The 25,395-nt window shown below is 44.2% G+C and overlaps 1 protein-coding gene across 1 annotated transcript in view; it reads right to left on the minus strand.

Annotated features, from left to right (window-relative positions):
* The window catches only part of LOC147425667 (NAD-dependent malic enzyme 1, mitochondrial-like), a 123,795-nt gene that overhangs the window by 14,348 nt on the left and 84,052 nt on the right, over positions 1-25,395 (minus strand). The window contains exons 5-16 of the mRNA XM_086499521.1: positions 4,471-4,599; positions 4,309-4,369; positions 4,089-4,192; positions 3,911-3,994; positions 3,450-3,556; positions 3,247-3,358; positions 3,034-3,147; positions 2,887-2,952; positions 2,716-2,788; positions 1,256-1,342; positions 1,108-1,162; positions 952-1,023 (exon numbers count right to left, since the gene is read on the minus strand). Of these exons, the coding sequence (XP_086355647.1) occupies positions 952-1,023; positions 1,108-1,162; positions 1,256-1,342; positions 2,716-2,788; positions 2,887-2,952; positions 3,034-3,147; positions 3,247-3,358; positions 3,450-3,556; positions 3,911-3,994; positions 4,089-4,192; positions 4,309-4,369; positions 4,471-4,599 (1,064 nt within the window). The remainder of the gene's footprint in view (positions 1-951; positions 1,024-1,107; positions 1,163-1,255; positions 1,343-2,715; positions 2,789-2,886; positions 2,953-3,033; positions 3,148-3,246; positions 3,359-3,449; positions 3,557-3,910; positions 3,995-4,088; positions 4,193-4,308; positions 4,370-4,470; positions 4,600-25,395) is intronic.

The raw sequence follows: 25,395 nt of genomic DNA on the forward strand, positions 1-25,395 counted from the left end.
GTCTTCCCGACAGCTAGCATTGCAAGGGGATAATACTTGCTGGATTTCTGCCTCTGCTGTCCACCACTCTCACTAGGATGTTGTTGACTCTGACCCTCGCCCTCTCAAGCCTGCTGCCGAACTGAGCTTTGTTCTGACTGATGAAACTGTGAGGATCAGGCTCTCCTATGGCCAACCTGTCTCTGTGCCCTAATCTTGGGAAAATATTTTACAAGATGTCCCCAACATATGACATCTCAGGCACTGCTTTGGTCTTCCCGTGACCACCATCCTCTGAGAGTAGACAGTTCCTCCCACTCAAAATCAAATGATTGAAACTCCATGGAAGGGACAGCTGCCACCTTGATGGATGGGCACAGAAAAGGAGTGCCAAAGATAGAACCCATCTGCTCAATAAAACTAGGCACTCTGAACTGTACTGGCAACGTCAGAAAAAGCAACTTTCACTGGATACCTGGAAATCTGATATCCATCCTCAAAGCTATCAACGTCAAAGTCTGTGTACGATGGAACCATGAAAACCAACTGGTTTTGAATTGGTAACAGAGAGAATGCTACCAGATCACCGGCACTTTGTGCCGATAATAGAACAAATATGAAAGTGCCTCTATCCAATAGGATGATATCCAAACAGAAAAACAAAACCAAAAACAAAAAGAAACCAGGAAAAACAGAGAGGACAAAGCAAAAAGCAAGCAAGCACCAAAGCAGAAGCCGGCAAAGAAACAACAGCGACAAAGGCAGCACGGTCGAGGCATCTGCAAATGCCCCAGAGGAATCAGTGGCGGAGACCTCCTTGGGGCCAGGTATCGCAACTATGGCGAGCAAAGAAAGCAAATTACGCCGCGCACAGACACGCGCACATGCACACACAAAATATCATGTGCAACCTCTCAGTCTCCTTCCCCCCCAACAGCAACACACACCAAGGTCTAAGCTAGAGTAAGTTACCATTCTGCAGCTGCCTGCAGCATTCCATCAGAAACTATCTGAGCTCCAGACACGAGTGTCCCTAAGCCAATCCTGTTCATAAACCACTTGCATCATTAAAACTTCGGCAACATTTCGAATCTTCAAATGTGGAGATTTCGGGGACAAGTTCCAGACCCTGGGAATAAATACATGTTGTTGCCCTGATTTGCATGCCCTATCTTACCATCACCTGAGCATTTAACAAACAAAATGGGTCAGAAAAAAGCAGCTTAACCATGTTAAGGCCTTCAAGCTTTAAGAGAAAGCAAGAATTCTTCTTGACCTAGCTCCACATCTGCAAATGGGCTTCCACTTGCAAAAACAATGTGAGGCCCAACATGTCGAAAAGCTTCCTCAGCAGTGCACTCCGCTATCAACCAAAAACAAGACCAAGCAATCAATGACTTGCATGGAACATCTTAATCGATTGCAGAAAGACATCAACTGATAACTAAAGGCATGAACCGTAAAATAAAGGAAGACATTGACCACATGCTGGTGGTGGAAGAGGATGTCAGATTAGACTAAGAATGCAAACAAAGAGAAGGCTTGCTGGTAATATTTGTGTGAGGTCAACGTATCGAGCTGCTTGCTTAGCAGTCTACATGATCGATCCTTGCACAAAATACATGCTTTGTACTGTGAAAATACCAGACTATGTCATTCAATCTGTGTTTAGAGTAGCTGGTCCATTGAATGGCTTGGAATTCATAAAACCCTTTTTCGAAGGAGCACAGCTTCTTGCTTGGACAAAAGCAAACTGCCATCCTGACAAAGGTTGTTTCACAGCATCGTATAATCAAGTCGCATGCTAGATAAGGTACCAAAATTGTGACTTGTGACGAAATATGAGCAATGAGTTGGTGGCCAACTATTACTCTCATGAAATGATTGCCTCAATAGATCAAGTATGTTTCACTGCTGTTCGTTACAGTTTTTGCCCTATCTGGTCTGGGAGCAGTCCAAGTGATTGCGAAGGATAATAACCATAGGCCATACCCTGGCTAAGATTTGGACATTTAAGCAAATAATTGATGGTAGACTGTAATATGTAAACCGTTAGAAAAGCCATACCTTACAGATGTCCATAAGACAATTGGCTAAATGTAGACTCTACAGCTTAGGCCCTACTTATGTGCAGCCATTGTGCAATTATGCTCAGGTTAATCTACACAAATCAATGGCTTCAAGCATAAGCCCTGTCATTATGGTCAAGATCAATCTCCACAGGTGGGTCAAAGGTTAACCAAAAATCTGACGGAGAGAAAAAGCAGAGAAGAGAGGCAAAGAGGAGGAGATGCAAAACAAACAGAGGTCCTAGGCGTTTTTGGTAAACAGACACAGAGAACCTCCTCCATAAGTACCTTTGACTTAAGCTATACGACCTCTAACCCATTTTTGATGCATCTCAAAGTGAAACTCCTAGTAGCAAGGTCTGTGTATGCCTTTTAGTGCCAGGGATTGTGTAGGCCAAGGATCCCCTTACGAGGAGCAATTTCCCTCTCATACACCAGTTTTCAAGAATATTTAATATGATCTTCCTTGCTTTCTTTCTCTTATCATGTAAAAATCTATGCCTAGATGATCAGAAAGATAGAAATCCAAGTTTACTCCTGCAGTTGTGACCAGGTTTACTCCTCTGTTTGCACCTGACATTGGAGTCTACACCCATGACGTGTTTATTGGTGAGAGACTATTTTTCTTGCAAACCAGGAAAAAATTCAGTGAAGCACAGAAGCTGACCATTTTTTGTAGGATTTGACATTGCAAAAATTGCTGGTCTGGGGCAGGTGGATTCGCGCATTGCTTCAAGGACCTGTGCATGAAAACCACAAACTTTGTTACGCTAAGGTATGCATAATCACTGAAAACTTTGATGGTACTTACTGGGTATTCAAACAATATAGCACCAACCTCTTGATTGAAGATGCCTCCAACACCAGATAACCCAAGAAGCACATCAGGCTTAACAGCTTTCACCTGAACAGTCGTAGTATTCAGATAGTGCCCATAAACTTGCTACTTTCAAAGCAGATTTGGAGATTATCTGTCCAATATTACCACTTCTGCAACGGTAGCCCCCTCTCTTAAACCACCAAAACTCGCTTCTCGAGCAGCTCTAGCAAAAGGCTCTGCATCTGGGTCAATATGTGCACGCTCTTTGGTAACAAGTCCCTGTTCACATTATGTAAACAAGTCCAAACTCAAACCACAGAAACTGAATGAACTCAGGGACTCCAATGAGTTCACTTAGAAAAGTCAATTTCATCTAACCATTTTATCAATGAGCCAGAAATGATTGCTGGCTTCACCAAAGGCAACATCAGTACCACCTAGCATTCTTGCCATGGCTTGCCTTGCTGAATTCAACACTCCTATTCCAGCACTGCAATAAGAAAACCATTACTTTTGCAAATTAAAACATAACAATCATCTCCTTATATGCCATAGTCAGTTTAATTTAGTTGTGGCACTACCTTCCAGCACCAACCACAACAATCTTTTGCTTAGCAAACTCTGACATGGGTAATCCCTGAGCTCTTACAGCTCCAAGCAGTCCTGCCACAGCTACACCTGCTGTTCCCTGAAATGTTCACACTCACGATGAGGACTATGCTGCATGATGCCTACTTGGATAACTTTAACACAGTTTCTTAGTTCTACCATATTCAGGCTTACATCCTTAGTTTCGGGATTTCCTTTAAGATAGAATGTTTTCTACTTTCATTTCACAAGCTTTTTGCAGACATTCCCAAAACGTCAAAGGCTTCAGGATATGTACTAAGTTAAGCATAACTAAGGATATAGAAAAGCTCAACTAGTTTTGCATTGTCCAAACACCAATATGGTTTCTGAACAAACAGAACCTGAGAGAATTGAAATATACAGCAGAGCAAAGATCTTCAAAGAAGATGTGAACCTTAATCTAGTTCCAGACCTGAATATCATCATTAAACATTCGGCACGAATGGCGATAGCGCCCCAAAAGCTTAAAAGCCCATTTGCTTTGAAAGTCTTCAAACTGCAGAAACAATTGAGAAACTTTTTGCTGTGAGTTTGCAGACTGCATTTCTTTCAGCATAAACAAAATCAATACAGGCGTTAGCCAATCATACTTGGACAATGACATTAGGCCAACGTGTGTATACTGCCTCCATAAATTCGTCAATAACACTTAGGTACTCATCATCCTCTAGCCTGGGTTGTTGAAGCCCGAGATCTAAACACCATGTCAAAGAGATAAAAAAACTGTGCCCCATTCTGTGGTAATGCCATCGTAAGTTATTGCATTTACCAAAGAGAAGGACTCAAATAACTAAGAAGTAAACCACTTACACAAAGGATTCTCACGAAGCTTTTCATTGTTTGTCCCAACATCAATCATTACAGGTAGTACCTAAGCGTACGACATGTAATGCATACCAAAAAGCTTCATAAATTACAATAAATGAGAATCAAGGCTGTTGTATGACAAGGGTCATGATACATGACTCTCACCCTCTGAGGATTAATACCAGCTGCAGCCACATACAGATCAAGCTTTCCGACTGGAATTCCAATTCCCTGCACACCAAGATCTCCCAACCCCAGAATTCTGCTTCCGTCTGTTACAACAATCATGTCCACCTGTAAAATTGAAAGTGAATCCAAAGAACCAGTCAGAAAACTTCACCAAGTAGAAAATCAAAATCGCTTAAAAGCCCAAAACATGACTTTGTGACACACAGAGCTACTGTGGCATAAGCTTGTAGAAAATGAATAGTAAAACACTCTCTCAGGAGGATTCAATGATGATTGCAATGAGTATGAATCATTACGCCACGAGCTGAAATCAGTCCACCAACAATGCTGGCGAACAGAAGCCGGGGCGGGGGGGAGGGGGGTGGGGGGGTACGCAGGCTAGCGGGAGCAGCAGCAAGCTCACTTCTTTCCTTCTTTGATTGATGGTTCTTTTTAGAAATGAAATGAAATGTTATATTAACGTCTTCAAAAGGCCAGAATGACCTATGAGACCAAATTGATACAAAAGTGGTGAATCTGTTACAATGTCTGGGTACCTTAGTACTAAAGTACTAAGTGTGAAAAGTGTGAAAGTGTGAAAATTAATGTGAAAAACTAAATACAAAGTATTAAATAAACTTCTTAGGAGCATTCTGGGTGTCTGGCTAGAATGCTTCTAATCATTTGTTGTAGTCTCCTCCGGTAAAGTGTGCTTCTGCATCTCGGTCGTGGTCGTCTCGATTTCCTAAGCTCAATCGCCATGTCAATGAGGGTGCCTTTGGTATGAATGTGGGTACTCCTTTGTGCTGGCTGCTGGCCTCTTGCTTCTCCTTCCACTCGTGCTTCTCTCGATCCAAAGAAATCTGTGATCTGCCTCTGTGGTTGTAGTCATAGTTACCGGGGAACGCCCCCTAGCCCCCGTTCCGGCGTTCCGGGGGGCAGTTCCCTTCCCGAACGTTCCGGAATGTCTGACGTTCCGGGTGGCCAATGCAAACCGGAACGGCCGTTCCGGAACGTTCCGAAACGCCCCCGGACCGTTCCGGAATGCCCCTGGAACGGCCAACGGCTAAAAACAAATTTGGCAAAAATTGAAAAAATTGAAGTAAATGTTTGGGCTTCTTTTGAAAGTGTGCAAGGCCTCAAGGACTTATAAAATGCACCCCCCTCCCCCTTTCTCTTCACAAGCTAATCCTCAAGGCTCAAGCTCTCTCCCTCTCACTCTCAAGATCTCTCCCTCTCAAGACTCACTCTCTCAAGGCTCAAGGCTTCAAGCCTTCAAGCTCTCTTCCTCTCCCTCCCACTCTCTCAAATCTCTCTCTCTCTCTCTCTCTCTCTCTCTCTCTCTCTCTCTCTCTCATCATCTAGTCATAGCAAGGTTGAATGGTCTTCAAAACGAGTTTTTTGTGAGTATTAGAGTCAAAGCACTCTAATACTCCTTGTATTTTAACACAAGGAGCTAAAAATTGCACTATTTGGGTGTTTTTTATACCTCCCGTTCCGCGACGTTCCCGTTCCGGACCCCTAGCCGTTCCTCCGTTCCGCAGGGATCCCGTTGCCATTCCCGTTCCGCGTTCCGGGTAACTATGGCTGTAGTGCTCTTTGTCTTCTCATTAGATTATCCCTGTGCCGATGTAGTTCCAGTAGGTACAAGCCTAAGCATCTTTGATCTTGGTATTGCATGACTCTATCTAGAGGTCCAAAGCCTTCTTTAAATAGGCAATGGAAACGCGTACGTATCTCATAGTATACGGTGCAATGGCATATGTAGTGTAATTCTGTCTCCGGCTCCATTCCGCATAACTTGCAAATTCTGCTCTCAGGTGGGATTCCCCTAAATCTGCCAAATTCAATTTCTAGCTGGTGTGAGGATGTACGAATCTGACCAATAGCACATCTCAAACCATGAGACAGGTGGGTATCCATGTAGCTCGGGCGAATCACAAATCCATCTTCAGATAGCTGTAGGAAGTTTTCTTTGTAGTCGGCCATCTTCGTGCCCAATTCTTGTGTAGGATCTACCCATGTCCTCTTAGTATCCAACTGTATAAGATCCTGACGAATGATTTTATTTATCTCCGTTCGTGTGATTGCCAGTGATGGAGCCTCAAGAGAGTATTGAAAGGGGGGTAATCTTTCCATACTGAACCCGTGCCTCTGAAACCATGAGGACAGTTGCGCCTACCAGCATGATGTATCCCCTTTCATTGCTAATTGTCGAGAGGATTCAAGGGCCAGTCTAGTATATCGGCAATTATTTGTATCCCACAAATCATGTATAAAGGACACTGATCTGGTAAGAGCTTCAATTTCTATCGGAGGGGCAACTAGTTCCGCTCGGGTAATCGCCTGTGGTACGGAGGCCTTGGCTCTAATCATTCGGGAAATCATAGATACCAAAGGTCTTTCCATTGACTTCCAATTATCCTGATCCACAGATGGTCCCCAAATCTGGACCCCATAAAGCATAGCTGAAGCCACCACAGTATCAAAGAGCCAAAGTTTTGTTCGTGGTTCCTGAAACTGCACTTGTGAACACATCCTCTCCAACCCTCCCAAGGCTACAGAGACTCTGGACAAACTAGCATCCGCTGCTTTCTTAAGAGTAAACTTCGGTCCTGCAATACCACACCAAGGTATGTGTATGCATCTGTGTACTCTACTGTATCCTGGCCATATGCAAATGTAGGTGCCAATCTCCTAACCCATTGCGGCGTGGTGTTAAACAACATAGCTTTGGTTTTGCCCAAGTTTACCAATAGTCCACAATCCTCCGCGAATTTATGTAATGCATCTAGCTGCCTCTGCATTCCATCTGGTGATTCTGCTATCAATACAATACCATCTGGATACAACAACAAAGGGATCCATGACCCTGCAAGTTGAGCACCTCTGTCACCCTCTCTATCAATGTAATCTGATACCTCATCTATGTACATACCAAATAAAGTAGGGGACAGTGGGCATCCCTGCTTTACTCCAACGGTGGAATGAACAATGTCGGAATCCCCTTCTGGAATACGTACATAACCAGTTACTGACCCGTATAAGGCCATGATCCCCCAAATAATCTCTTTGGGGACCCCTAACTCTTGCATCCTGCGCATCAATCTGGCCCTTGGTACTGTATCAAAAGCTTTTCGAAAATCCACAAAGCAACAATACATCCTTTTCCCGCTTGCTCTTCCTTCCTCAATAATGGCTCTGAGCGTAAGAATATGATCTAAAGTGGAATAACCCCTCCTGAATCCAGCTTGACCTGTTGCCCTTATGCCCACCCATCTACTCAATTTTTGTTCAAGAATGGATGCGTACAGTCAGGTCAATGTGTGACCTACCATAATGGTACGGTAGTTCCCGGGTATCATAGGATCCCCTGACTTGAAAATAGGTACGATAGTAGATAATTTCCAAGATTCAGGTAATCCTTCACACATGACCCGATTAGACAGACGAGCAAGGACTTCTGAAAGTAGATCTCTGGCATGGATCAGATGTTCTGCTACTAAACCATCATGATCCTATGCTCTTCTTGTCTTCATCTTATCAATGGCTTTTTTCACCATTTCCGTAGTAAAGAAAGTACTAGTAGCAGGGCATGGCTCTAGCGGATCTCGTAATGGAGGCTATCCAGATACCATATATAATGATATTACATATTGACCCCAAATCTCAGGAGAAGTAATTGTCGGAGGCAGTGAGTGCTCGTGAAATAAACGCGAGGCCTCATGTGAGTCCTGACTCAAGAAGAGCTGATATAAATCCTTCTCCAGTTTGGCTAAAAATGCCCTTTTCTTGCGACGTACTATACGCCGCAGAGCAATCCGAGACTGCTTATATGTGATGATCCCAAGTGTAAGCTCTTTTTGGACCTCCCACATCCTCTCTTCTGATCAGGTTGAGTATGTGGGTATGCCTCTTGTGCTGCTCCATGTAGTATCTCTGTTAACTGAGAAGTAATCTCCTCTACAGTATATACTGGCTCGGCTGCCCACATCCTATTATAGATCTTTTCCACATAGACTGAATCAGTCTCTGGCGTGAAAGTATATCTTGTGTGTGTCTTCTTCCTTTGTACTTGAGAGGCATTGTATTGGAAGGAGATTGATAAGGTCAAGAGAGCATGATCCACTGCAATCCCAACCGGTCTGGGTCCCACCTTAAAGTCCTCGATACTAGAAATAAAGCTTGGTGAAGTCATGACATAATCCACTGTACTGGCCCCATGCCTGTGCGGGAAGCATGTGAATCCCCCAAATAAAGGGAAATTCTCTAGACCATGAAGTATGGCCAAACCATGTATAGTTGCCATCTCCATGAGATGTCTCCCATATTCAGTGTGTTCTTTATCCTATGAGTTTCTAGTAAGCCCCCTCTGTGATAAATCCACTTCTCTGAGCATTTCCTCAGAAGTATCATAGAATACTGCTTGAGAGTTGGCCGTTCTGGCATTAAAGTCTCCTAAGAGAACGATGTCTCCATCTCTAGAGAACTCCCATATGTCATTATTCAATATGGAGAAAGGGGACTGTCCTTTAGGTGAGGAGTAGACTGATGTACTTGGAGGGAAGTAGCATATAGCCATATATAGAAATCTACCTGTCTCGGCTCTCATTCTCACCCACATATACCTTGCTTGCTCATCTTTCCTGATGATCTGTAGTAGTGGTTTCAACTCCTCTTTAAATAAGACTGCTACTCCTCCTGAACCCCGGCTACCCCGTAGAGATCTCTTGTCTGGTCGACCAGCTGTTTCCCATAAATAAGCCTTCACATGTGGCATAAGTTGTCCTGGTATCTGGTGTGTCTCTGAGTAGAAAACTATGTCTCTGTCCCTAAAGCTGTCTTCAAAGGCACCTACATCTAGCCTATATGATCCATTACAATTCCACGCCATTATCCGGAGCGTCGCCCCATAGGTCTCGAACCGTCATGATGAGCGCTTTTCCAGAACCACTACTTTCCCTCCTCTATAAAAGGCGATTTTCCCCTTTTCTCTTGCTGCCCTGATCTCTGGCATCAACTCTTGCATGTGTGCCACTTGTGCCAATGTAAGGTCATCTCCCAAGAAAATACCAGTTTTCTTACGAGTTGGCCTCTTCTTTAGAAATTCTTTCCTTATTTCTATATTCGGGAAACGGAGAATAAGTGCCCTATCCTTTACATTTCCCTTCTCATCGATTCCTTTCTTGCCCACTCTCCATGCACTTGTGTGAGTAGGTTCTATGATGCCCATGCATTGTAACAGTTCCTTCACTTCTTCATCTACATTCTCTTTGTCTTTGACACCTGTGACCCGCACATGCAGAGTCCGATTCTACCTTTTCTGCTCTTCCTCAATGGTCATATTAATAATGGTGGAGGTAGGTGTGGTCTCGGGCATCTAGGCCTTCCCTTTCTTCGCATCCTCAATCCATTTCTCTGCTTCATCAACCTTTTCTTGTGTCTTAAAAAGACGTTCCGCCCATGAAGATGTCGTTTTCGATTTCTATTCATCTCCTTCCCGTAGAGCTTTCATCTGATCCTTCATGTCCTCGAGCTCCTCAGCACCGAAGGTTGGTCGTCTCCCTTCTCCTTAGTTGCAGATTTGCAAGCCGCAAGTTCTCCTTTTAGCTCCTTGATTATTGCATCTTTTTTCCCCATGTGCTTTTCCATATTTGTTCTCCATGCTTCAAAACTTGCTACTGCCTCATCGAGTTTCTTTTGCATAACGCATTCTGTTACATTTACTTCGGCCTTGATTAGGTTTCGTAATTCCGTTTTCAAGATCTGAATTTCCTCATTCTGTATCCCCCGGATCTGTCTCCTTAGTTCTCTCATCATGTCTCCATACATGAAGTTCCTGTAGCTCTCAGCGCTCGCGTGCATTTCCTTCCTGATGTCATCCCTCATATAGTTTAGCTCTGATTTGAGCATCACCTGGACCTTCTCCATCATTAGCTCATCATGTATCCTGGAGGTTTTCCCAACTCGTAAGGATCTTGGTCATAGTACAGTATCTCTGTTTCTCCGTTTAAATGTAGCTGTTGTTTTTTTTGGGGTGGTGTAGCTATCTACACCCGGCCCTTCCCCTTCGGTAGGCGGATCCATCGAACCCGAGCCACAAATGTGGGGTAGGGTACTAGGGTACTAGGGTACTAGGGTGAGGGACTAAGAATAGGGCAAAACTTGAAAGTTTAACTTAAAACTTAAAAGTCTTTAAACTTTAACGTAGGAGGTATGAGGACTTTCTACGCGTAGATAAATGCAAAAAAGGGGGTGCCAGGGCGCGCGTAGTACAAGACGCGTAGAAAGACTTTCTACGCGTAGAGGAGCTTGCAGAGCGGTTTAAAGCTATAGAGAGAGAGAGAGAGAGGCTGGAATCTGTGCCTGCGCGTGGCTCTCTGTCGTGCACGTAGTTCCTGCGCTCCTCCTGGCTCCCTGCCCCGTGTGAGTTCCTCTGCCCTGCGTGCGTCTCCTCTGCCATGCGCCCTATGTGGCTTGTGCGCGACCTTCACTTGCTGCCCTTGCAGTGTATGGTACCCTACGAATTGCAGCAAACCTCTGCTCTCCGTCAGTGGACCTTCCCCGCTCAGTAGGAGAAGAGAGAGAGAGAGAGAGTGTGAGAGAGAGAGAGAGAGAGAGAGAGAGAGCGGGGAAGGTCCACTGTCGCAGAGCAGAGATCTGTTGCAGGTCGAAGGGTACCATACACTGCAGGGGCAGCAAGTGCAAGTCGCGCACAAGCCACATAGGGCGTAGGGCAAAGGAGACGCACGCAGGACAGAGGAACTCACACGGGGCAGGGAGCCAGGAGGAGCGCAGGAACTACGTGCACTACATAGAGCCACGCGCAGGCACAGATTCCAGCCTCTCTCTCTCTCTCTATAGCTTTGAACCGCTCTGCAAGCTCCTCTACGCGTAGAAAGTCTCTCTACGCGTCCTGTCCTACACGCGCCCCGGCACCCCCTTTTTTGCATTTATCTACGCGTAGAAAGTTCTCATACCTCCTACGTTAAAGTTTAAAGACTTTTAAGTTTTAAGTTAAACTTTTAAGCTTTGCCCTATTCTCAGTCCCTCACCCTAGTACCCTAGTACCCTAGTACCCTACCCCACATTTGTGGCTCGGGTTCGATGGATCCGCCTACCGAAGGGGAAGGGCCGGGTGTAGATAGCTACACCACCCCAAAAAAAACAACAGCTACATTTAAACGGAGAAACAGAGATATTGTACTATGACCAAGATCCTTACGAGTTGGGAAAACCTCCAGGATACATGATGAGCTAATGATGGAGAAGGTCCAGGTGATGCTCAAATCAGAGCTAAACTATATGAGGGATGACATCAGGAAGGAAATGCACGCGAGCGCTGAGAGCTACAGGAACTTCATGTATGGAGACATGATGAGAGAACTCAGGAGACAGATCCGGGGGATACAGAATGAGGAAATTCAGATCTTGAAAACGGAATTACGAAACCTAATCAAGGCCGAAGTAAATGTAACAGAATGCGTTATGCAAAAGAAACTCGATGAGGCAGTAGCAAGTTTTGAAGCATGGAGAACAAATATGGAAAAGCACATGGGGGAAAAAGATGCAATAATCAAGGAGCTAAAAGGAGAACTTGCGGCTTGCAAATCTGCAACTAAGGAGAAGGGAGACGACCAACCTTCGGTGATGAAGGAGCTCGAGGACATGAAGGATCAGATGAAAGCTCTACGGGAAGGAGATGAACAGAAATCGAAAACGGCATCTTCATGGGCGGAACGTCTTTTTAAGACACAAGAAAAGGTTGATGAAGCAAAGAAATGGATTGAGGATGTGAAGAAAGGGAAGGCCCAGATGCCCGAGACCACACCTACCTCCACCATTATTAATATGACCATTGAGGAAGAGCAGAAAAGGAAGAATCGGGCTCTGCATGTGCGGGTCACAGGAGTCAAAGACAACGAGAATGTAGATGAAGAAGTGAAGGAACTGCTACAACGCATGGGCATCACAGAGCATACTCACACAAGTGCATGGAGAGTGGGCAAGAAAGGAATCGATGAGAAGGGAAACGTAAAGGATAGGGCACTTATTCTCCGCTTCCCGAATATAGAGAGAATGAGAGAGAGTGGTAGAGATGTGTAGAGAGAGAGAGAGAGAGAGAGAGAGAGAGAGAGAGAGAGAAGCAGAGAATGACACCCGATAGGGTCCCAACCAACAATCTCAAGGGGCCCCCACATTGTTGTTGATGTGGTATTTGCTTTTGATTGCGTAAATGTAATGTGCACACATGCCATACCTCAAGTGGAGACTTAACTGACTTGAATGGGGAATGTCGTCACGGTAACTCTTCAAGATGAAGCACCTCCGGAGCTGATTTGATACACCTTTAAATCCGTTTCGATGAGGGGTTGCTGATGGCCACCAAGAGGTAGATCTGGGACTGATTTGCGCTCCCAATGTGAGAGGAATCTGAAATCTGGCCACATCGCACAAAGCACGGTTGAAAACGCAGATGATGATGATGCCGATGATGGACAGCAATGGGCGCACTCGATGCGGCGAGAGAATGGCCGAGAAGAGGCTCAATGGGCTGCTGAAGTACCGTGTTGTAACAGAGAGGCTACCGTTAGCAGATCCTGGCCGTTCCCGGTGAGAGGAAGGGCTGAAAACTGAAAACTGGAAACGCTGGGCTGATTTGCTATCTGGCTGATTTGCAAAACACTCAATGTTGATCTGCAAAAACGCCGAAACTGGTGCTAACGCTGGCACATCCAATACAAAACGCTAGCTCTACCGTTTCTTTTATAGGGAATTGAGGTTAGGTCATGAATTTTAAGACAGGTCGGGAAAAATGTGCAATGTGCACACATTGAAGTTCTCTGACGATAACTCACTATTCGGTGACCCATTTGACGACCGACTTGACCAACACGTTCCTCTAACCTAGACCTACATGCTCATCATGTCAGATGCCCACCGAAGTGTAATAACATATGTCAGAACGCTTATACAAACCATTTATGCAAGAGGGTTCCAAAACTGCAAAACCTAATCTAATGGACGCGTTCGAACATGCAGGTCTTGCAAACAGGCTCACAAAAGTGCCGGTACTAATCCTCCTAGGGTTCAAGACACTCCTATCTACGGATAGGTGTAAAATTGGCTCTGGAAGTCGATGAAGCATGTCCACATGGCACAGAGACCCATGTGCACGTGACATCCACTTCTGTTTAAGGTGACGTACAGGTACCAAACTCCATGCATGCCATAAGATGGTCTCGAGAAAATGGCTTCTAGATGATGTTCTCCACGACTACTTTTGAGAGAGAGGTTCCCTCGGATGATGTGGAGATGTCCAAAAGACAAGGATGGTGATGATACATCTACTTGCAACCAATGGACTGCCTCCTGATACTCGCAATCAACATCTTCATGTTTCGAGTGCCTGTCTTCAATGATGCAATCTGTCATGTCGAAGAATTCATAACTGCAAATATCCATGCTAGGATTTCTTAATGTCAAGGTGGTCGAGCGCGCACACCAAGTCTAACTACCCTCTCGTAGACGCACAACTGTAACCCCTAATATACAGTGTGTGCATTTCCAACGCTCGAGGCGCACAGTCCTACACGCAATGGCAGGTCCTGTAATTCCCTGATGAGAGAAGCACCCTCGGGCGAAACGCTACAACACAGAGTCAAACACTAGAAAGAGAAAAAAAAAAAAAGTTCAAAGATTAGGGGATTAGTGCAAAATCACAAAGCTCTAATACCAATGCCAGGTGCAACAGAATTGTAAGGTGTAGCAAAATTGAATATGGTGGCAAGATCTAGACTTTATCCTTCCACAAATCTTCAATACTTTCCTTGCTTGATTGATGGTTCTTTTTAGAGAGAGAATGAGAGAGGTAGAGATTGTTGGGTTAAAGGCCTAAATAACCCCTTTTTGTACATTTTTATACTTTGTCCAGGTTCATTTGGAACTTGGACATATTTTTTAAAGGTCGCTTATAATAAAATTGGGAAAACCCAAAACTCACTTATTGAGTTTTCCTTAAAAACTGAGCCCTCTCTCTCTCCCTCTTCGTTCTACTAGCGCTTCCCTTTTGCAGCACAATGCCTCCGCTTCAAGCCTCAAGGCCTACGCATCTTCGCGCGCTCTATCACTTGCACATACCGCCGCGCGCTCATCAACTGGTATCAGAGCCAAGTTAGATTTGCTCCCAAACCTACAAACGCTAATTTTCAACCAAGGAGGTCAACTTTCACGGGAGATTTTGCAATTTCATGCCTAAGGACTCGTCCCCGAACACTAGAGACCTCTCGGCAACTCAAATTGACCTAAAACAGGCTGAAATTACGTCAAAACCAGCAAATTACAGGTTATGACAGCAAAATACAGGTTTTGCAAATGATGTATTAAGGTGTGGGCACTTTTGCTAAATCCCCGCTACCCGAAAACACTGAAATTGCCGAAAAACAAGTCCTAAAACAGGTGTTTTCAGTAAATTTCAGATTTACGTAGGTTTTTGCAAGTGTTTTTATGATGCGACTACATTGGGGAAAGTGCAAATTGATGCAATCTACGCACGTTTGACAAATTTTTGCTATGTATAACCATTTGTGGCTCAATTTCATGCAATTTGATGTACAAATTGGGGTTTTTGCTCTTACATGCTTCTGAAGGCTGTCCATTAGCCTTATGTATGTTCTGTGAGGTTAAAAACAAATAAAATTGTTGTTTTTGAGCACAAATTCGCTCGCTGAAATTTCCTGTGCATAAATTTCAGAAATTGTTTTTTGTGCCTAAATCGACCTATTTTGCCCCAAATTGCTCTTATGACCATTTGGAGCTGTAGTGCACACCTCAGTGAGGCTATACTCCGGTTTTTGTGCATTTTGCCCAAAAATTCAGCGTATTAGCCCTCTCATTCATGCAACTATGGCCTCATCTTCTTCGGATGTGAAGAATCTCTTCGAGATTAGGAGGTTCGATGGAACAAGTTTCGATCTTTGGAAAGACAGGATCCAGGGAATCCTATTTCTTAAGGATTGTGAAGGGGCACTTGAATAGGTAAAGCCACAGAATATGACGGATGAAGCATGGGTTAGCCTGAACAGGAAGGCTGTTACATACATTAAAATGGCCATGACTGATGAGACAGTCATTGATGTGAAAGGTCTCACAACTGCTTTTGATGTGTGGGAGAAGTTAAAGGGAATGTATGAGAATACAACGTCTGTCAACCAAGTGCGTTTGATGCGAAAAATTGTTGGCATGCAACTAGGTGAGTCCAAGAGCGCTACAAAGCACTTGTTGTTGTTCGCAGGTACTTTGTCGCAGTTAGAGAATTCAGGCTTGCCCCCTTTTGATGATAAGCTGAAAGCTATCTTCTTGCTTATGACCTTACCTGAGTCATGGGAAACATTGGTGGTTTCATTGTCCAATAACCCCAATTTGACCTTTGATGGTGTTAGGGGTTCTATCTTGAATGAAGAAATCAAGAGGAAAGCAAGTGGAGAGGGAGGCAGCTCTGCCAACATGGTTAGAGGCAGGACAAAAAAGAAGAATGCCTATGCACAAAGGAGTAAGAGTAAGAGTAAGGAAAGGGGAAATGGCAGCAAAGGCAAGGGTGATGTGACTTGCTATCAGTGTGGCAGGAAAGGTCACAAGAAACCCGATTGCAGGTACTACAAAGCCGAGTTAGAATGGAAAAAGAATGGCGGAGACAAAAAGAAAGAGAAGAAGGAAGTCAAGACAAATGCACATGATAGCTCAAAGGACAAAGAGAAGGCCAATGTGGCTTTTAGTGTTGTGATTGAGGAGCTGTCAGATGTAGAGGATATCTTGTGTGCCACTTTGTCAGATGATGATGCTTATGACATTGATGCCTCTCTTAATGTTCATTCACAGGACATGCAGATCACCAAGAGTGATCTTATTGATGCTTTGTTGACTGTCAATGATGCATTATCCCAGACTTGGATTGTTGATTCCGGTGCTTCATTTCATGTGACTCCTATCAAGGAGTGTTTCTCTACTTTTGATGCAGGCAAACGTGGCCATGTATACCTTGGAAACAATCATGCATGTTCCATTGAGGGTATTGGCACTGTGCATCTCTCCATAGATGGCACAAATGAGCTTGTCTTGCATGATGTTAGATATGTGCCGAGAATCAAGAAGAGTCTGCTTTCTGTTGGTCACATGGATATGCATGGTTACAGCATCTTGTTTGAGAGAGGATCATGGAAAATGACTAAAGGCTCAAGGCTGATTGTAAAGGACACAAAGAAGGGACACTTTACTGCATGCATGGAAAGGCCGTGTTGGGCAAGTTTATTACACTGGCTGAAATTAACTCTCAGATGGAGTTGTGGCACAAGAGGCTTGGCCATATGAGCCAAAAGGGCCTTTCTAAACTTTGTACTTTGAACAAGCTTGATGCTAAAGGCACAACACTTGACTTTTGTAATGAATGTCAATATGGCAAGCAAGTAAAGCGTTCTTATTACTCTAGTGTCTCTCGTAAACCTTGTGTGCTTGATCCTGTACATTCTGATGTATGTAGCATGCCTACTAAGTCTATGGGAGGTGCATGCTATTTTGTCTCCTTTGTTGATGATCATTCTAGAAAAATTTGGGTTTATTTGCCTAAATCTAAGGATGAAGCCTTTACTGCGTTTAAGAGATTTCATGCATTTGTGACTACCCAAACAGGTAGAAAGCTAAAATGATTACGTACGGACAATGGGGGGGAGTTCACAGGTGCTGAATTTAACAAATTTTGTGAAAATTTGGGCATTAAGAGGGAGCTTACTGTGCCATACAGCCCCTCTTCTAATGGTGTGGCTGAAAGATTCAATAGGACAGTTTGTGAGAGGGTGAGATGCATGCTGTCCACAGCTAATCTCTCTCATTGATTTTGGGGAGAAGCTTTGAAAACTGCAGTGCATATATGCAATCAATCCCCTCACATGTCTTTGAAAGGTGACATCCCTGAAGAGGTTTGGTCTGGCAAGCCTGCTTCATATGATCACTTACGCATTTTTGGTTGCGAGGCTTTTGTGCATGTCAGACCCGACTTGAGGAGTAAACTAGATGCCAAATCCATTAAAGGCCTTTTCATGGGATATGGTGAAGAAGGCGAAATGGGTTACAGGATTTGGTTACCTCAGCTCAAAAGGGTTGTACGCAACCAGGATGTTGTTTTTAATGAGGCAAGGCTGCTTCAAAACAATTGTGTCTCAAAGCATGACCATAAAAGGGTCAAATTTCAGCATGACCAGCCACCTGTTAGGCCTATTTTTGACCCTCAAGATGCACCACATATGGCTGAAAATGTAGATGATCCGGTGGTGTTTGAGCCAGAAGATGTTCGTCAGCAAATTGAGGCCCCTGATGTCACAAAGTGATGACGTGGCAGACAGCAGAAACCCTAATTTCTGTCAGAAACCCTAAATTCCGGAAATTGCGGAGGCGGATTATTTTTAAAATAAAAAAAAATTTTGGAAAATAATGAGCGATGCGAATTTTGCTTTTGCTTTTTTTTTATATAAAAAAAAGAGAAAAGACTCTCTAAGAGAGAGAGAGAACTGATGCTTTTGATTTTAAAAGCTTTTGGGGCTCTGCTTTTGGGCATCCCTTGTAACCTTTAAATTAGTGGTGAGGGCCTCACTGCTCAGAGCATCTGGACGCAGAGTCTGAGAGTGAAACCCTAACCGCTCTCTTGTACTTTGATGATTGATTAATACAAAAAGAAATACCGAAAGGGGCGCCAGTCTTTGGGGCCAATATCTCTAGGCACGGAACTCCGCCGGGCCAGTGCAAATCTATTGTGATCTCTGAATTGTTTTGAAGTGGTTATTTGGTGCTGTCGCGGTTGATTCTTGACTTGGAGTGTCCAAGTCTGTTACAGTGGTATCAGAGCACAGCCAATTTCTCTTCTACGGGAAATCCGATCCCCGAATTTTTTTTCCGCGGCACCTATGGCTTCAGGCAATGATCAGTCGACTCCCTCTGCATCTGGAGATGCGGGCTAGGATCACAACGAAGATTCTGGCAGAGAGTATGGCACGCCTCGGCCTACTCAAGCGGAGCAAAGAGAGATGACGCATCGTCAATTGATCGGCGATGCAACGAAGATGATGCTCAGTTTTGCCAAGGACCCGAAGATGGCAAAATATATGAACCAGACCTCTTTGGAAGAGGTACAGATGGAGTGACAGAGAACCACAACACCACTCCCGAAACCCGCTCTCAAGAAACCTTCTGCCTCCAAGAAATATACGGAGAAGGAACTAGAGAATGTGGTTGATGCACGGATTGCTCAGCTTTTTGACACGCAAAAGAAAGCCAAAAAGCACGGCAAAAAGCAGAAGAAAGGCACTGACTTTCCGGGATATTTGGGTCGTCGGTCGACATTTGACAAGGCAAAGAAATTGAAGAAGCGCGTCAAGTTTGAAGACCTACCCAGTTCTTCTTCTTCTTCTTCTGACAGTTCTTCTAGCTCCTCGGATTCGAGCGAAGAAGACAGAAAAGGTAAAAAGCGAAGCAAGAAGCAACGCTTTGGAAAGGGCAAGAAAAAGGCAAAGAAGGCTACATCTCGCCCAGAGACTGGCAGTTCTACTGAGGACTCGTCTACAGACAGCTCAGATTCCGATGACGGAAAGTTTTATGCGAACAAGAAGAATTTTTACAAAGCCAACCAGTATGACTTTCTCGAAGATAAAAGCAAGAAAGTCCGAGAGTTTAAGGAAGGTGGCCACTTGATCAAGTTTGATACTTTTCAGGATACTCAGATGCTTCGAAGGCTTTGTCTTCTTACAACAGTTTGACATCACTTTCGCGGGAGGACGCTATTCAGAGCACTCCAAGATTCGGAGAGCTGCCTCTTACTCTAAGGGGAATGCTCGTACTTGGTGGTCCACGCTTCTATTAAGCAAGACTGTGCCAGTTACATGGCTGAAATTCAAGAGGCTTTTTATTTCTTCTTGGTTGACTCAAGAGTTTGAGCGAGATATACGAGCTGCTTGGAACCATCTCCGAATGACCAAGAGCGATACAGTGAATTCTTATTGTGAAAGATTTTGGAGCTCTTTTCTACCCACCTCTTCATTCAAGAAGATCTCCTTCAGAGAACAGATTGAGCGGTTTACCTTGGGTCTACCTACAGAGATCCGAGATCATTGCTTGGAACAGAAGTCAGCTTCTATTCAGGAGTTGATGAGTCATGCGAAGCGGGGCTTTGCCATTCACTCTGGCAGTCTGACCTACCCCACAGATGAGGCCATGACACAACGAGCCGAACAAACTTCTGGGAATGAAAGTAGAATGAAAAAGAGCAACCCAGAGAAAAAAAAAGATGCACGACCCAAGCTTACTCCTGAGGAGAGAGCTCGCTTCATCAGAGAGGGGAAGTGCTTTGGATGCGGGGAACATGGACATATTTCCGCAAAGTGCCCTGATAAGGCACAGAAAGAACAGAATAATAAAGACGACAACAGGTCTGAGAGTTCGAGAGCAACTGAGGAATGTGGCAGAAAAGGCAAATAGAAAAGCAGAATTGGTACCACATGGCGTGGGACCTGCACCGAATCTAATGAATGAAAGTACAAACTTTGCCGCTTTTGGGGCAAAGTGAAGGATCAAGAAGCTCTTTTGAAGGAGCCAAGGCCAACTTCTTTTCACTTGGAATTGGCGGCTCGATTTGGAATTACGCCCAACAGACTGACGCCATAGGCGGAGGTAGTTCGACTGGCACCCGGATGGGATGTTGCCATCACACCGAGCATTGGCAAAGTTCGTTTGCAATGACAGGGGTGTTCGGGGCACGCGAGTGACGGTCTACTCAAGATCCCTTGGTACCACAAGAACTACGCCGTGGTTGACTACCGGGCCGAGAAAGCGACTTTGATAAATGAAGGGCTTAGAGATTGTACTTGATGAACTTCAGTTTTCTTACTCATTCTTTTGGGAGAACTGAACGTTGGATAAAAGTTGAATATGTTTTGACCTGAAGAAAAGAACGCCAAGATTTTTTTTCTCCACGCTCATGCCGATTGCTTTTGAGAGGGCCTGAAGATCATACCATTGATCTGATATCTGGAAGCACGCCACCGAATCGGCTACCTTATCGTGTGAGCCGAGTACAAAATGAAAAGATTATGAACTCAGTGAAAGACCTCTTGGAAAAGGGTCTTGTCCAGCCTAGTACTTCACTGTATTGCTCTCCAGTGTTGTTGGTTTTGAAGAAAGACGGATCTTGGAGAATGTGCATCGATTATAGCACTCTCAACGAAATCACCATCAAGAACAGATTTCCGATTCCTAGGATCGATGATATACTCGACAGGTTACAGGGATCCTCGTGCTTTAGCAGGATTGACTTGAAGAGTGGATATCATCAGATCAGGATAGCACCAGGAGATGTCTACAAGACAGCTTTTCAGACGACTTTTGGGTTATTTGAGTTTTTGGTGATGCCTTTTGGCTTAACCAATGCTCCTGCGACATTTAACCGGATGATGGACAGGATTTTTTTCGAGAGTACAGACTATTTGTTGGCACTTTCTTTGACGACATCATTGTTTTCTCCAAGAATGAGGCAGAACACAGAGATCATCTGCTTCAAGTCTTTCAGGCATTATGAGATCACACATTAGTGATTAATGCTAAGAAAAGTGAATTTTTCCTACTAGAGATACACTTTTTGGGACACATTGTGTCAGCAGCAGGAGTGCGAATGGACCCGACCAAGATAGAGACTATCCGTGATTGGCCCGATTTGAGGAATGTCCATGAAGTTAGAAGCTTCTTGGGACTGTGTTCGTACTACAGGCGGTTCATACGAAAGTTTGCAGAGGTTGCTTCCCCGTTGCATACCTTGACACAGAAAGGAGTACCTTTTTCGTGGGGACCCACAGAGGTGACTGCCTTTCGGACATTGAAAGAGAAATTGACTACGAGACCTATTTTGACTTTGCCGGAATTGCAGAAGTCATTTGAAGTATATTGTGATGCTTGTGGTCGTAGTCTGGGTGCGGTCTTGCTGCAAGAAGGCCATGTCATAGCTTACGAGAGCCGTTTGTTCTCTAGGCCGCAGATGACAGCACAGATTTATGGGAAAGAGCTTTTGGCGGTTATCCATGCTCTTACTCAGTGGCGGCATTACCTACTCGGAGCGGATTTTACTGTCTTTACAAACCATCAGAGTTTGCGCTACTTCTTGTCACAGAAGCAGCTTTCGGAAAAGCAGATGCGGTGGGTGAACATCTTGTCACAGTTCCACTTCCAGATTGTCCATGTGCAGGGACAGAAGAATGTGGTGGCAGATGCTTTGTCTCGGAAACCGTTGGTTCTGGCTATTTCCGCGATACATCATAGGAGCTTCGAGGATATGGTCAATCAGTATGTCACAGATACAGGTTTTGCAGATATTTTCACACGGATACGGGATGGGGAGACAATAGCTGGATACTCCCTTCGGGAAGGCTACTTGATGAAAAAGACTATGTTGTGAGTTACACAGCCGTTGAGGGAAAAGGTTATGACTGATTGCCACTGTCCACCTTTTACGGGTCACCGCGGCATTGCTACCACCATGAAAGGGGTAGAGAGAGATTTCTTTTGGCGGAGACTGAAGAAGGATGTGGAAGAGTTTGTGCGCAGTTGCTTGGTATGCCAGAAGGTCAAGTTTGACAGGCATAAGGCACAGGGATTGTTACAGCCTTTACCCATACCCACCCGCCCCTGGGAAAATATTGAAATGGATTTCTTTTTTTTTTTATCTCCCGAGAATACAGAATGATCACGATGATTTTCCGATCACATGGCACGCCTGAGACGATTGTCTCCGATAGAGACCCCAAATTTATGAGTTTGTTTTGGAAGGCAATTTGGGAGAACATTGGCACGCGGTTGCAGTTCTCGTCATCGTTCCACTTGCAGACTGACGGGCAATTGCGATTGCCAATTCAGTGATTTCAGATTTATTGAAGTCTTGTATCTCGCATCAGAAGACTCAATGGGAAAAGAACTTACCTTTGGTGGAATTTGCCTACAATAACACGATACACTCTTCGACAGAGAAGACGCCATGAGAGATTGTTGAAATTGCTGCGAAGGTTCCATCCTTCCTGAGCATGAAAGATTAGAAATTTGAAGCGGATGAATATTCGCGAGATTTGGATACGGCTTTTGCCAAGGTTCGCGAGACTTTGCAGGAGTCTCAAGAACGACAGAAAAAGGCAGCGGATCGCCATCGTCGCGACTGGAAACTGAAGGAGGATGATTGGGTGCTCTTACTTTTGAGAAGGCACGCCTAAGAAAGAAACAGGGAAAGGAGAGGCTTTTTTCCAAAGCTTAGTATGTGATACTACGGACCTTTCCAGATTACTGACAAGATAAATGATGTCTCCTTCCGATTGAAACTGCTCGATACTTGGAGGATTCACAATGCATTGCATGTGAGTCTCTTGAACCCTGTTAAGGGTGATGTGTTAAGGGTGATGTGCCTGATGATGGGGAGCCTGATGAGCAACCCGAAGTGGAAGAAAATGAGGAGATCCTTGTTCCTGAACAGATTTTGGCACATAAGGATACGAGAATAAGGGTAAAGTCCGAAGGCGGGTTCTTGGTTAAGTTCAAGAACTTTCCTGCATTTGATGCGAAGTGGATGGAGGAGGAGGACCTAGCAGATACTCCTCGGATTGTGAAACTTTACCTCGATGTTTTGGTTTAGCATAGTCTACTCCAAACGGAACCCAGAAACTCAGCTTGGCCGAAGATCTGGTGCAGTGGGATGCACAAGAGGGGAGTTACTCCACTCCTTTGTCAACAGATGCCTCGATTTTGATACTAAAGTCACTGATGTCTCTTTGAGCTTCAGGGATACTGAGAGCTGACAGTATTCTGCTGGATGACTTTATGAAATGGAATTCCTGATAATGATACTGATTTGTTCTTGACTTCTTGTGAGTGCAGGAACTGATGCCGAAATGACTGCAGCATTTTTGGTCTGATTGATCTCGAATAGACATGGTTCCAATAGGGGTTAGTCAATCGGACATCGATGAGGTCCCGATTGGACCTAGATGTGATTGCTAGCTACATTGCCGATAAATCATGGTCTAAGATCCGAATGAATGTTGAATGTCATGTGATGTCATGTGATGTCCTGTGATGTCGTGTGATGTGACTGTCGATTTTGTACATGTGCTAGATGTGCGTTCCTAGTACGTAGGTACTAGCAGTCAGTGTCTGCTAAGACGGTTTATGGCTTTTGTCGGTTTTGGCAGGCGTAATCGCGGTCGATTACAATGCTTTCAAGAGGGGGGTATGTCACAAAGTGATGACGTGGCGGACAGCAAAAACCCTAAAATTCCTGCAAACCCTAATTTTTACCAAAAACCCTAAATTCCGGAAATCGCGGAGGCGGATTATTATTATTAAAAAAAAAAAATTGGAAAATGATGAGCGACGCGAATTTTGCTTTTTCTTTTTTTTTATAAAAAAAAGAGAAAAGACTCTCTAAGAGAGAGAGAGAATTGATGCTTTTGATTTTAAAAGCTTTTCGGGCTCTGCTTTTGGGCATCCCTTGTAACCTTTAAATTAGTGGTGAGGGCCTCACTGCTCAGAGCATTTGGACGCAGAGTCTGAGAGTGAAACCCTAACCGCTCTCTTGTACTTTGATGATTGATTAATACAAAAAGAAATACCGAGAGGGGCGCCAGTCTTTGGGGCCAATATCTCTAGGCACGGAACTCCGCCGGGCCAATGCAAATCTATTGTGATCTGTGAATTGTTTTGAAGTGGTTATTTGGTGCTGTCGCGGTTGATTCTTGACTTGGAGTGTCCAAGTCTGTTACACCTGAAGGGCATTTGCAGCCACGAAACAATGTTGAAATGGTGCTGAAAATGATGTACAGCAACCCATTGTCGATGATTTTATTATGCGACCTGATGTAGACCCATTACCGGATAATGTGGATCATTGGGTGAGGCGGTCTACTCGTCCAAGACGGACTGTGAGTAGATATGATCCCTCTTTGCATTACATTATGTTGACAGATGAGGGAGAGCCTCTTACGTACAAAGAGGCAAAGACATGTGAGTCAAGCAGTAAGTGGAAGCTTGCAATGCAAGAGGAAATGAAATCCTTGTATGCAAATGATACTTGGGATCTTGTGCCATTGCCTAAAGGGAGAAAGGCTCTTCCTAACAAATGGGTATACAAGATTAAGATTGTGGATGAAAAACTAAATTACAAGGCAAGATTGGTTGCAAAAGGATATGCACAGAAAGAAGGAATTGATTTTCAAGAAATCTTTTCTCCCGTTGTAAAGCTTACAACTTTACGTGTCCTTTTTGCTCTCGTTGCGGTGCTTGATTTGGAATTCAATCAAATGGATGTAAAGACAGTGTTTTTGCATGGTGACATTGAAGAGGACATATACATGAAACAACCTGAAGGTTTTGTAGTTCCTACACGTGACTAACTTGTATGCAAACTTAAAAGGGCTCTATATGGTTTGAGACAATCATCACGGCAGTGGTATAAGAAGTTTGACACTTTTATGCTGTCTCAAACCTTTAAACGCAGCCATGCAGATCATTGTTTGTATACGAAAAGGAATGAAGATGGTAGTCCCATCATACTTGTTCTCTATGTTGATGACATGCTGCTTGCCGGGAAACATAAGACTAGTCTTGATGCTCTGAAACGTAAGCTAAATTCAACATTTGCAATGAAGGATTTGGGTGATGCAGAGCATATTTTGGACATGCGTATTAAAAGAGATAGAAAGCTGAAATTGTTGTTTTTATCTCAAGAAAAGTACATTGCAAAAGTACTTGACAGGTTTAATATGGTTGATGCTAAGCCTCTTGGAGTACCTTTACCTCCATACACTAAGCTTAGCAAAGCAGATTGCCCAAAGAATGAGGTGGCATTGAAAG

The sequence above is a fragment of the Adiantum capillus-veneris genome, chromosome 25 (assembly GCF_014529385.1).
Source record: "Adiantum capillus-veneris isolate H3 chromosome 25, ASM1452938v2, whole genome shotgun sequence".
Classification (NCBI taxonomy): domain Eukaryota; kingdom Viridiplantae; phylum Streptophyta; class Polypodiopsida; order Polypodiales; family Pteridaceae; genus Adiantum; species Adiantum capillus-veneris.